Source organism: Bos indicus x Bos taurus, chromosome 29 (assembly GCF_003369695.1).
Source record: "Bos indicus x Bos taurus breed Angus x Brahman F1 hybrid chromosome 29, Bos_hybrid_MaternalHap_v2.0, whole genome shotgun sequence".
Classification (NCBI taxonomy): domain Eukaryota; kingdom Metazoa; phylum Chordata; class Mammalia; order Artiodactyla; family Bovidae; genus Bos; species Bos indicus x Bos taurus.
This window is the reverse complement of record NC_040104.1, coordinates 1,524,595-1,537,870: the sequence shown is the minus strand read 5'-3', so window position 1 is coordinate 1,537,870 and position 13,276 is coordinate 1,524,595. Positions and strand designations below refer to the sequence as shown.

The 13,276-nt window shown below is 58.3% G+C and overlaps 1 protein-coding gene across 2 annotated transcripts in view; it reads right to left on the bottom strand.

The window, feature by feature from the left end:
- Window positions 1-13,276, bottom strand: part of LSP1 (lymphocyte specific protein 1) — a 38,810-nt gene that overhangs the window by 24,827 nt on the left and 707 nt on the right. The window contains exon 1 of one of the 2 annotated variants that reach the window (XM_027531261.1): window positions 595-1,207. The exons of the other annotated variant lie outside the window; for it this stretch is intronic. Within the exon in view, the coding sequence (XP_027387062.1) occupies window positions 595-656 (62 nt within the window). The 5' untranslated portion in view covers window positions 657-1,207. Of the gene's footprint in view, window positions 1-594; window positions 1,208-13,276 lie in introns of those variants that run through there. 2 annotated transcript variants of the gene reach the window in all.

Below are 13,276 nucleotides of genomic sequence, written 5' to 3'. Positions count from 1 at the left end.
GGTGCCTGGAAGGGTGGAGGAGGAGAAGGGCATTGTGGGCGGCTCACAGGGACGTGAGGCGAGGCCCCAGCGCTGCGGGGGCTCTGAGCCCACCCATGGCCCTTCGCTTCTGCTTGCTCTCCAGGACTCTGTGAGGCAGGCGCCACGATGCCCCTACTGTGCAGAGCAGGAGACTGAGGCTCAGAGAGGGCAGGGCGCTGGCCCCAAGTCCACGGACGCCGACCCGGCTTCCGCCTGTGGAGCCCGGACTCCAAGCGTGCACGCGGCCTGCGGTGCCTGCCCCCGGGGCAGGTGCGCCAGGGGCCGGCCAGGGCGGGGGATGTGGGGCCAAGTCCAGCCTCACCCTCTACAAAGTAAGGGGTGACCTGATGGTCCCCGGGGCCAGCAGGACCAGAGAAGGTGGGGGATGCCTCACTGGGGCCGTGCTTGTCACCGGAGGGGGTGCGGGGCTGGTGGCAGGACACAGCGGCGGAGGAGACGGTGGGCAGGCGGGCGGGTGCCCACACACACGGGTCGGAGCCGCAGGCGCCCGGGGAGGCACCCGCGGGCACCCTGCCCTGCCCTCCACGCCCCGGCCTGGGCGGAGGGACCTACCTCAGGAGGCTCTCCCGGCCCTGTTTCCTAGAACTTCTCCTCAGGAGCGCAGAGCTGCTCATGATGCTTGTGGGTGCCCGGCTGCCCGGCAACCTGGCCTGACCCCCGCCCTGGGGCCAGAGGCTGCGGCTGCTTCTTCAGAGGCTGCTTCCCGCTGCCCTGGCTCCTCCTGCCCTGGGACCCTCTGCCCTCCTCTCTCTACCCACCCGACGCCCTTCTTGCTCTGTCTCTCCCTCTGTCTGGCCAGCTGGCCTCCGGCTCTGACACCCCCTCCCTGCTCCTCTCTCTGTCTGCAGGTCTGTGACCCTCCATCCGTCTGTCCTGGCCTTTCTGGCCCCTGGGGGTCACCTGGGTGGGCTGCCCGCTGGCTGCCCCAGGCACCCCGAATGGCCCTGTCTGCACGGCCTCATGGGCTCCGGGGCTCCAGGCCTCTCTCCTGCACCAGGACACTCAGCAGCTGCTTCACGTTGGTCCCCCGCAGCCCCCTTCTCCACCCGCCTCGGCCTCGTCCACCTCCATCCCCTGGCTCCTTCTGAGACTAGTAAAAATGTCAGAGGGAAACCCTCGCCACGCGGCAGCCTGGGGCCTGAGCAAGACCTGGGAGGCCTGTGCTGGGCAGGCGGCCGCCCCCCGCCTCCTGGTGCCCCCTCCTGCCCTCGCCCCCCTGCCAGCCGCCCCCCGCCTCCTGGGGCCCCCTGCCCCTGTGCCCCGGCCCCCATCCTCGCCCACCTCTCGGGGCCTGGCCCTGGCCTTCTGCTCCCTGCCCTCGCCCCCCGCCCGGCCGTCCCAGGCCAGGCCCCGCCGCCTCCTGCTCGATGCCCTCCGGCCCCCTGGCCCCACAGCCTCCTCTCTCCCCACTGGTGTCTCTCAATCTCTGTCTCCCTCCCTCCTCCCCCTCCCTCCTCCCGTCCGTCCTCCCTACCCTCCTCCTGTCCCTCCCCGGTCTCCATGTTCCCTTTGCTTCTTCCCAGCCCTCTGCTCCTGTTATCACCTCGAGGGGCAGGCCAGGGCACCCCAGGAATGCCGTCGGCTCCCCGGTAGGGAGGCTGCTGCCCACCCCTGCCTCTGACAGACGGCCCCAGGCGGCTCAGGGCACCGAGGCTCCTGAGGCCACTGCAGGCTCGCCCGTCGGGGCGGGACAGCCGTCCTCCCCACCAGTGGCCAGTGGCACGAGGTCAGCGCGGTGGCCTGGCCGGCAGCCCCCCTTGCCCCCCGGGCTCTGGCCGAGGCCCCAGGAGCAGCAGCCCAGCCCACTGTTCCTCCGGTTGGGCTGAGGCGCCCCTGGTGACTCACTGCGGAGCGCAGCGGGCAACTGGCCTGACCGGGGAGGGCCCAACCCAGCTCGCCCTCTGGGAGTCACCGAGGGCCAGCTCTGGGCTGGGCCGCCTCGTATCCAGCAGCTCCCTAGGCTCACCCACGCCCTCGACCACCCTGAGAAGCAGATGCCACCATAGACCCGTGCCCCAGGTGGGAAGACCAAGGCTCAGACTGGTACCTGAGGTCAGGGCCCAGCAGAGCCAGAACCAAGCCCACCGGGAGCCTGCCAGCCACCCCAGCGCCACTCCACGGCCTCTGCCTCCCTAACTTGTCTGATCTCTGGTTGCACCGGGCTGCTGGGGCTGGGAGCTCCTGCGGATGTGCGAGGGGACGAAGAGTAAGGTTGGGATCAGACCAAAGAGTGGGTGGACGTGGGGTGAATCCCTGTGTGTTGGAGGAAGCAGCAGCCTTCGGAGAGACTCCACGTGGGCCACGGGTCCTCGGTAACCCGGTGTGGTGCTGGCCGCTGGAGACTTTGCGGTGGGCCCTCGGGCTCAGACCGGCCCCCACGCATCAGGCTGCGTCCTGTGACCCACCGCCTCCCTTGCACAAGCCAGGAGGGGCTGGAGACTGTGCGGGGTGTGCTGTAGAGGCCGCTGTGCCCACTGTGCGTCCCAGCCCCCAGCCAGAGATGCAGAGACCCCCAGATGCTGGTGGGGCGAGGAGGAAGGGGGAGAGGGGGACGGCAGGGCTGGGCTGCGGGCTGAGCCAGATCACCCCGGGAAAGGAAGCTTGCGTTTTGTTCCCATCTCAACTGGCCATATCCTCCTTGCCCCCTGCTCTTAGTTCTGGAATCCCAGCCACAGCCAGCCAGGAATGAAATGTGCCAAAGCATATTTCGGTTCAAAAGAAGGAAAAATATTTCCACAGGGGAAAGGGCTGCCTTGGGGTGGTGGGAGTTTCCTGTCCCTGAAACTTAAATAGAATTGCACAATTACTTATTGGACTGATGGGTGGGAGGGATTAATAGCAAGAGCAGAACTTGAAATGCCGCGGCGAGGGCTCACAGTTTCACAACTGGGGCGCGTCCCAACAGGAACCACAGGGCAGAGCACCCGACGTCAGCTTCGCCGCTTCTCTCCATCCATCCATCCGTCCCCCTGTCCATGTGTCCTCCGTCCATCATCCTTCCATCCATCCATCCTCCACCATCTATCATCCATCCATCATCTACCTATTCATCTGTCCATCCATCTTCCGTTCAACATCAATCCATCCATACTCAATCCATCCATCACCTATCCATCCATGCCCCATAAGTCCATCCATCCATGTACTTAAAGGTCTTAATGTAAACATGTAAAACCCTTAAAAGAAGCATTTAGCTGGTATCCCTCCATTCTGAACAAAATAACTGCTGAGCATATGTCAATTACTATTATCCATGCGTTCACCAATTTGTATATCCGTTTGCCCTGGTACCCAGCTGGTGAACTATTTGCTATTCTGTTATACATCCTTCTCTCTCTCTAAACATTCTATTGCACTTACATTCATTTAATATCAGTATTTCGCTATCTTTCCCATTCGTATCTCCATTTATATATCTGCCTATCCATCCATCCGTATGCCCACCCACCCTCCCACCTAGCAAGTCCTCATCCACTCGTGCATGAGAACATATGTGTTTGTCCTCTCGTGTACGTATTTGGGCTTCCCTGGTGGCACAGTGGTAAAGATCCCACCTGCCAGTACAGGAGATGCAGGAGGTGTGCATTCAGTCCCTGGATCTGGACGATCCCCTGGAGTAGGAACTGTCAACCTACCCCAGCATTCTTGCCTGGAAAACTCCATGGGCAGAGGAGCCTGGTGGGCTACAGTCCATCAGGGTTGCAAAGAACTGGACACAACTGAGCGACTGAGTATGCACCCACACACACGCATATTTATCCATTATTTTCCCCATCAGTGTCCGACTCTGTGACCCCATGAATCGCAGCACGCCAGGCCTCCCTGTCCATCGTCAACTCCCGGAGTTTACCCAAACTCATGTCCATCGAGTCGGTGATGCCGTCCAGCCATCTCATGCTCTGTCATCCCCTTCTCCTGCCTTCAATCTTTCCCTGCATCGGGGTCTTCTAATGAGTCTGCTCTTTGCATCAGGTGGCCAAAGTACTGGAGTTTCAGCTTCAGCATCAGTCCTTCCAATGAACACCCAGGACTGATCTCCTTCAGAATGCAGTGGTTGGATCAAAAGCATCAATTCTTCGGCGCTCAGCTTTCTTCAAAGTTCAACTCTCACATCCATACATGACCACTGGAAAAACCATAGCCTTGACTATACGGACCTTTGTTGGCAAAGTAATATCTCTACTTTTCAATATGTTATCTAGGTTGGTCATAACTTTCCTTCCAAGGAGCAAGTGTCTTTTAATTTTGTGGCTGCAATCACCATCTGCAGTGATTTTGGAGCCCCCCAAAATTAAGTCTGCCACTGTTTCCACTGTTTCCCCATCTATTTCCCATGAAGTGATGGGACCAGATGCCATGAACTTCGTTTTCTGAATGCTGAGCTTTAAGCCAAACTTTTCACTCTCCTCTTTCACTTTCATCAAGAGGCTCTTTAGTTCCTCTTCACTTTCTGCCATAAGGGTGGTGTCATCTGCGTACCTGAGGTTATTGATATTTCTTCCAGCAATCCTGATTCCAGCCTGTGATTTGTCAACCCCAGCATTTTGCATGATATACTCTGCCTATCATGTATGGATATGAAAGTTGGACCATAAAGAAAGCTGAGTGCAGAAGAATTGATGCTTTTGAACTGTGGTGTTGGAGAAGACTCTTGAGAGTCCCTTGGACTATAAGGAGAGCCAACGAGTCAATCCTAAAGGACACCAGTCCTGAATATTTATTGAAAGGGCTGATGCTGAAGCTGAAACTCCAATACTTTGGCCACCTGATGCGAAGAGCCAACTCATTAGAAAAGACCCTGATGCTGGGAAAGATTGAAGGCAGGAGGAGAAGGGGACAACAGAGAATGAGATGGTTGGATGGCATCACTGACTCAATGGACATGAGTTTGAGTAAATTCCGGGAATTGGTGATGGACAGGGAAGCCTGGCATGCTGCAGTCGATGGGGTCGAAAAGAGTCGGACACGACTGAGTGACTGAACTGAATTGAATAAGTTAAATAAGTAGGGTGACGATAAACAGCCTTAACATACTTCTTTCCCAATTTTGAATCAATCAGCTGTTCCATGTAAGGTTCTAACTGTTGTTTCTTGACCTGCACACAGGTTTCTCAGGAGATAGATGAGGTGGTCTGGTGTTCCCATCTCTTTAAGGATTTTCCAGTTGGTTGTGATCTACACAGTTAAAGGCTTTTTTGTAGTCAATGAAGCAGAAGTAGATGTTCTTATGGAATTCCTTGCTTTCTCTATGATCCAACAGGTAGCAATTTGATTTCTGGTTCCTCTGCCATTTCTAAACCCAGCTTTTACATCTGGAAGTTCTCAGTACACGTAATGCTCAGCCCTAGCTTGAAAGGTTTTGAGCGTGACCTCACTGTCATGGAAATGAGTGCGGTTGTCCAGTAGTTCGAGCATTCTTTGGCATTGTCCTTCTTTGGGACTAGAATGAAAACTGACCTTTCCAGTCCTGTGGCCACTGCTGAGCTTTTCAAATTTGATGGCATATTGAGTGCAGCACTTTAACAACACCATCTTTTAGGATTTGAAACAGTTCAACTGGAATTCCATCACCTCCACTAGCTTCGTTCGTAGTGATGATTCCTAAGGCCCGCCTGACTTCACACTCCAGGATGTCTGACTCTAGGTAAGTGATCACACCATCGTGATTATCTGAGTCGTTAAGAACTTTTTTGTACAGTTTTTCTGTGCATCCTTGCCACCTCTTCTTAATATCTTCTGCTTCTGTCAGGGCCATACCGTTCTGTCCTTTATTGAGCCCATCTTTGCATGAAATGTTCCCTTGGTATCTCTAATTTTCTTGAGGAGATCTCCAGTCTTTCCCATTCTGTTGTTTTCCTCTATTTCTTTGTACTGATCACTGAAGAAGGCTTTCTTATCTCCTTGCTATTCTTTGGAACTCCGCATTCAGATGGGTATATCTTTCCTTTCCTCCTTTGCCTTTAGCTTCTCTTCTTTTCTCAGCTATTTGTAAGGCGTCCTCAGATTACCATTTGCCTTCTTGGATTTCTTTTTCTTTGGGATTTTGGTCACCACCTCCTGTACAATGTTATGAACCTCTGTCCATAGTTCTTTAGGCACTCGGTCTATCAGATCTAATCCCTTGAATCTATTTGTCACTTCCACTGTGTAATCATAAGGGATTTGGTTTAGGTCAATCCTGAATGACCTATTGGTCATAGCTGCATGGCTTACTTTCTTCAATTTAAGCCTGAATTTTGCAGTAAGGAGCTAATGATCTGAGCTTCAGTTAGCTTGAGGTCTTGTTTTGCTGACTGTAGAGAACGTCTCCATTTTTGGCTGCAAAGAATATGACCAATCTGATTTTGGTATCGACCATTTGGTGATATCCATGTGTAGAATTGTCTCTTGCGTTGTTGGAAAAGGGTGTTTGCTATGACCAGTGTATTCTTTTGACAAAATTCTGTTAGCCTCTGCCCTGCTTTATTTTGTACTTGAAGATCAAACCTGCCTGTTAGTCTGTGTATCTTTTGGCTTCCTACTTTTGCATTCCAATCCCCTGTAAAGAAAAGGACATCTTTTCTTGGTGTCAGTGCTAACTGGTCAACTTCAGCTTCTTCAGCATCAGTGGTTGGGGCATAGATGTGGTTAGGGCATAGTGTGATGTTGAATGGTTTGCCTTGGAAATGAACCAAGATCATTCTGTCATTTTTGAAATTGCACCCAAGTACTGCATTTCAGACTTTTTTGTTGACCATGAGGGCTACTCCATTTCTTCTAGAGATTCTTGCCCACAGTAGTAAACCTAACGGTCATTTGAATTAAATTTGCCACTCATAAAAATCTACCAGTTGTGTATATCCATCTGCATTTATCTGTCCAGTTATTTATCTATAACGTTACATTTATTTACCCATACACTAATGCCATTCCTACGTCTATCTGCAAACTCATCCACCCATCATCTATCTACCTATCCATTCATTCACACATCTATCCACACACTCATCCACCCACCATCTGCCCATCCATCCACCCATAATTTACCCATCCATTTAATCAACTTCCATCTTCCCACCTATTCATTCATCCATCCACCCACCCATGATCAATCCATCTTTACATCCAGCTATCCAGCGATCTACCTACCCACCAATCAATCCACACATCATCCATCCATCCAGACATCCCTCCGTTCATGCATTTATCAGTGTACTCATTCGCTCATCCATCCATCCATCCGTCCATCCATCCATCCATCCATCCATCCACCCACCCATCCAACTGTTCTCTCATCCATAAATCACTTATTCCTTCTCTCCGTCCCCTCATTCACCCATCGTCCACATGTCCATTCATCCCACCATCCTTCCTCTCGACATCCATCTATCCACCCACTCTTCATCCACTCATCCAACCACCATCCACCCAGCCAGCCAGCCCACCATTCTGCACCCGTTCATCCACCCACCCATTTACCCAACCCCCACTCATCCACTCAGCCGTTCATTCATCCATTAACCTATTCACTCATCCGTCCGTCCATCTGTCCTTCCATCCACCTATTCACTCATCATCTGCTTACCCATCATCCATTTATTCATCCACCCCTCATCCTTCCATCCACCCATTCACTCATCCATTCACTTATCCATCCATCCATCTACCCACCTACCCACCATTTATCTATCCACCCATCCATCCGCCCATCCATCCACACCTCTATCCTCTTACCCACCACCCATCCATCTACTCCTCACTCATCCATCCATCTCTCCGTCCACCTATTATCCATCTATTCATCCATCCACCAGCTAGTTGTTCCTGCTTCCTACCTTTCTTTTCATTTATACTTTTCTCTTGTTGAGTCTTTTTATCCTTTTTTCTTTCTTCTGTGACTAAGACGTGGTTCATAAACTTGTGGCTATAGAAGATAAAGGCGCATACCCTCTCCCCAGTAAGGTTAGTGCCACAACAGAACTTAAATAGGGACTGGGGAGGGAGGGATCTGTCCTCTTGTTTAGACATTCTCACACACACACACGCACACACACACACACGCATGCTTACAGAGCTGTATCTCAGTGAAAGGTGCGTCGGGGACTTCCCTGGTGGTCCAGTGGTTAAGATTCCGCCTTGCAGTGCGGGGGTCACGGGTCCAGGGACTAAGATCCCACATGCTGCAGAGTAACTAAGTCCACACTGCAGCTACTGAGCCCCAGGCCCCGGAGCCCATGTGCTGCCTGGGGAGTCCGTGCGCCAGAACGAAAGATTCACATGATCACTGAAGATCCTGCGTGCTGCCACTAAGCCCAGTAAAGCCAGATCAGTGAACTTTTTTTAAAAAAGATGTACCAGACAGTGAGAGTCCGTGAGGGAGGAGTGTGAAGGGGGGTCAGGGCTGGTGGTCTCAGTGGCAGTGGCCCCTGGGTGACTTCGGTGCAGCAGTGTTCCTGGGAGCTCATCTCTCATGTGTGCCTCAGTCCAGCAAGGCAGAGGGGCCCGCGTGCTGTGGTGGGAATCCCATGAGGCTGGGCTTTGGGGAGGGGCTGGGACCAGGAGGAAGGCCCGCGCTCTTTCCAGACCCCGCTAGAATCAACTGGCTGGATCCATCTGTCCCAAGTCCCACTTCTGTTTTAAAGAGGAGAGGGTGCATGGGCAGCCTTGGGACCCAGAAGGGAAGCCGTCTGCAGAGCAGGTCCTCTCCCGGAGGGGCACAGACCCCTTTGGAGTGAGGGGCTGTGTTTTCCCCCAGGGGACGGAAAGGAGCAGCGTCTGAGGCCCCACCTCCCAGGCACAGGGTCAGGCAGCGACCCTCCCAGTCTTCACTCACCCGGGGGACAGTGGGGAGGCTGAGGCTGCACCCCCCGAACTCCCTGCCAGCTCTGCCTGCTGACCACTGTGTCCTCCTGCCCCCGGCTCTGGCCCTGCTCCAGGCTCCTGCGGGGCGAGGCGCACCCAGCTCCCAGGTTCCCAGACAGCCGCTCCCCACCAGCCAGGGGACCAGACAGTGCTCCCTCCTCCACCCACCCGCTCCCACCTTCCTGGCTCAGAGGCGGGGAGCTGACAGACGGGCCTGACCCCAGGAAAGGGCCAGGGCTTTCCTCTCCCATCACCCCCCACCCCTTATCTGCCTGTGTCTGGCACTGCAGGGCCGTGCTGGCCGGTGAGGAGGCCTGATTTTCCCCATCCCCTTATCTCCTGTAAACTCCACACCCTCACAGGCCGGCCCAGCCCCCTCCCTCCAGGCTCGCGTGTGTGAGGGGAGGTGTGAGGGGCTTCCCTTTGGCTGAGCTTTCCCAGGGCCTGCACCCCGCCTGTGCCTTCCCTGCTGGATCTCCACTCATCATGGCATCGAGTCTGACTCAGGCTTGGGGAGGTTTGGGAACTGCCCTCACTGGTGGCCTTGTGGCCCAGGCCCCCTCCCCACCCACTTCTCCAAGAAGGCCTTGAGCAGCCAGTGGAAAGAGGACCCCGAGATGCACAGGGCTGGGGCTGGGCCTGGGGGAGAAGCTGTGGGCACCTCTCCAGGGGGCCCTGGAGAGGACCTGCTCTCCCTGCCGGTGCTGAACCCCATCTCTGCTTTGGGGATGGACCCCAGGGTGTCTTCTGAATTGTGCTGTATTTGGGGTGGCTCTCCACGTCCCAGAAAACTCAGGAGGCACCAGTGTGCGGGATTTCTGAGGGCCTCTGAGGGCATCCCAGCCAGCTCTGGGTCCCCCTGACTCCTCACTGGATCTCAGGGGACCTGGACCCCGGCAGGAAAGCAGATGCTCAGAGCTGGTGCCCAGATGCCCTCCAGCAGTGGGTGCAGCCCTCAAGCCTCAGCTCTGCCTGTGGAAAGGGGGCCCTGGCACTGGCCTGCCTGGCTGGGCAGTGAGCATCTTGGTTTCCAGTGCTCAACGAGGCCGGTGCAGGGTGTGAGTGAAGACTGTGCCCTTGAGGAAACTGAGACCTCGGGGTGGGGTGCAGTCACCCCAGAAAGTCCCAGGCCAGGTGCAGCAGTTGGTGCCATCTGCCCTGGGGTTTGGGGCCCACCCAGCCCCTGCCCTGGGTCAGAACCCAGGAAGGCAAAGGCAACGCTCAGGGCTGGCCCGGGGGGCTTCTTGCCGCTGCCCAGGGGGGCTGGCCCTCGCTCTGGGCCCTCCGAGAAGTGCTGCGGCAGAGGTGGGCCAGGGGGCTTCTTGCCACTGCCCAGGGGGCTGGCCCTCGCTCTGGGCCCTGCGAGGGGTGCTGCTGCAGAGGCGGGCTGGGGTGGGGGGCGTGGGGGGAGGCCAGCTCTGCTTTGACCCACGGTACCCCTCTGGCAGGGGCCGCCAATCCTGGCCCCAAGACCCCCCTGGTTCTGCCCTTGCGGCTCCAGGATTGTTCTCTGAGGAGGCAGATGGGGACCAGGAAGGGGGTGGGGAGGCAGGGAAGGGTTTCCGGCTTCCCAAGTCTGCAGGGTGGGCCCTGCAGTGACTTCCCCAAGTGTGTGAGAAGGTCCTCTCCCTCCCCCGCACCGAGGAGGGGATGTGAAGGGTCCAGATGGAGGCGGGAGGAGGCGCAGAAGGAAGGCATCCATCATCTGCGCTGAGCTCAGCCTTCCCACTCCCCTGGGAAATTTCCGGGCGCCCGAGACCCCTGACCTGGGGGAGGAGGAGATGAGGCCCACCTGGGGGTCCTGAGGCCTGACCCAGCTCTGACTGCCGCCCCCGGATCTGGGCCGGAGGCCGGGAGAGGAGCCCCAGTGTGTGGCCCCCATCCCTCCGCCCCATCAGCCCGCACAGTTGAGGGGGGCCGTCCGCCTTCCTGAGCGGGCTTTGGCGCCACTCGCTGCTCCAGGCCGTGTACCCAACTGTATCAGGTGGTGCTGGGCCTGCCGGGAGGGCAAGTGGGTGACGGGGACAGTCGTGGGATGCCTGGGGGTCCCCACCCAGGGCCTCTCCGGTGCCACGGGCCCCTCCCACCCTGGCTCCCTTGGCCGGACGGACATGTCCGAGGCCTCCGGGCCAGCTCGACCCTTCCTCCACTGCACGCTGCCTCATGGGGACCAGCGGCCTTTGTCCTGCAGATCCTGCAGTGCAGAGGGCAGGCTCGACAGGGCCTGTAGAGACAGATGGCCCAGAGAGGGGGCCTGCAGGTTGTCCCCCCGCCACCCGCCTGCCCCCTGAGCTGGGCACACGGAGCAGTGAGGGGGCAGCGTCACCTGGGTGGGGGTCACACCCTATCTGGAGGGGGACAGTGGCCTGGGGGTCAGGGACACACCCGCTCACCCTATCCCAGCCCTGGCCGAGGAGGGGACAGACCCAAGCTCTACGTGGGCCCCCACTGTGGGCAGTGGCAGATGCAAAGGGAACCTGGGGTAGGGGCCACCCGGGGAGGGGAGCTCAGAGGAAACTTTGGAAGCCTGGAGAGGGAGTGAGGCTGCCAGGGAGGTTGAGGAGGGTCCTGTTCAAAGGACCCTGTTCAAAAAATCCCTGCAATGATTCCGGCACCTTCCAGAATGCGGAAGGGCTGGGAAGGCCAGGCTGTGGGGCAGTGAGGGCCGTGCAACCGGGGCAGCAGTGGCCACGCCAGGGTATGGATCATGCTGCTCCGTGGCACACGGTTCCACCGGTGGAAGGACATGGTCCCATGGCTTGTGGACAAAGAGCGTGGCCAGGGAAGGGGCAGGGGTCTGCAGGCCACCCTGTGTCCCAGCCAATAGGGGAGGCGCAGGGCTGCAGCTGGGGGATGCAGGGGAGGTGGGGAGGGGCCCGGGATGCTGCCTGCGGGTGGCGGCAGGCACAGGGAGGACCAGCGTGCTCCGGCCTGGCCTCGGGGAGGGCTCCCAGGTGTCTGGGGTGGTTTGAGGCAGCCGGTCTCGTGCTAGAGCAGTCTGAGGGGACGGCTTGCCCTGGACCCACCGACCTGATGGCTCTGCTGTGGGCGGCCAGTGGGGGCTGGGAGACAGACCTTGGCCATCTCTGAGCTCTGCTCTCTGTCCCAGCAGACCCTGGCCCTCCGGGGGGCTCCCGGGAGGGGCTTCCCAGCTGCAGGTCCCCTGCCTAGGCGTCGGGGACTTCTCTGTCACCACAGACAGAAAAATCCCCGCTTCCCTTCGTCACCTTGTGAAGCGAGAACCGCCCCTCCCACCCCCCCGCCCTGGGTCTCAGTTTCATTCTGAAAGGTCAGGACGTGCACCGTGCCAGGGGGTGGATGTTGGGGGCGCCCAGCTCCTGGGCAGGGGGTGTCTCTGGACTGGTCCTCCCTCCAAGCGCCCGGCAGACCCCGAGCCCCAGGGACAGGCCCCGGCAAGCCGCCCAGCCCGGGGCTAGTGGCCATTGCCTCCGTTGCCCCCTCTCCTCCGCGTGTGCGACAGCTGAGGAGAGGGGTCAAGGATGGGGCCAAGAAGTGGGCAGGCCCCTGCCAGGCCGCACAAGTCGTGCCCTTCTATGGGCATGCGGCGGCCGGAGGCGCATGGGAGCCCGGGCTGGGTGGCATTGACGTGAAGAGCCGTTCCCGAGCGAGGACACAGCTGTTCCTATCACCTGCTCCATGCGGCGTGCTGGCCCCGCAGGAGGACGGGCTGCCCCCTTGGGGCGCCAAGCCTGGGTCATGCCTCTCTCCCCTCCTCTATGGCAAGCGGCGGGTCCTGCTCGGCATCCCCCGGCTACCCTGACAGCCCAGGGCGGGCAGGTGCGCCCTGACCCCCCCAGACCCCAGCTGCCCCTGCCCCCCAGGACTCAGCCCCACGCCCCCACCCAGGGCTCCCCTGGAACTCGGCCGGGAGGAGACGCCCTCGCACCGCCTCCACCTGCCTGTGCGTGTGCCTCACCATCAGCTCCAGCATCCCTTCCTCCTCAATAAATGCATCATCGTGGAACCGGGTACCACTGCCTCCAGCCTCCCATGGGAGAGCTGGGGGCAGCACCCACTCTGCAAGGAAGCCCTGCGGCCGCGGGGAGCCCAGCCTATGGTGGCTTGGCCAGCGGGGGTCCTAGTGGGCCGGCTGGCTCTCCCTTCGCCCACCCCCCGCAGTGGCTCTGGAGCAAGTCGGGGTGGCTGGTCAGGTCCACTTCAGTCCTGTGGCTTTGAGCGTCTCACCCCTTCCCTCTGCTCCTTCCTTTCTGCCATCCTCCCGCTGGGCCCGTGGTCTCTCTCCACACGGCTGCCCAGGCCTCAACCATTTGTCCGCCCACAAGCCCTGGCCACTCCTGTGTGCAGCCCCTGCACCCTAGGACAGTCAGACCCCCACAGCCAGGGACCCTGCCTACCCCCATCTCAGGTGGGG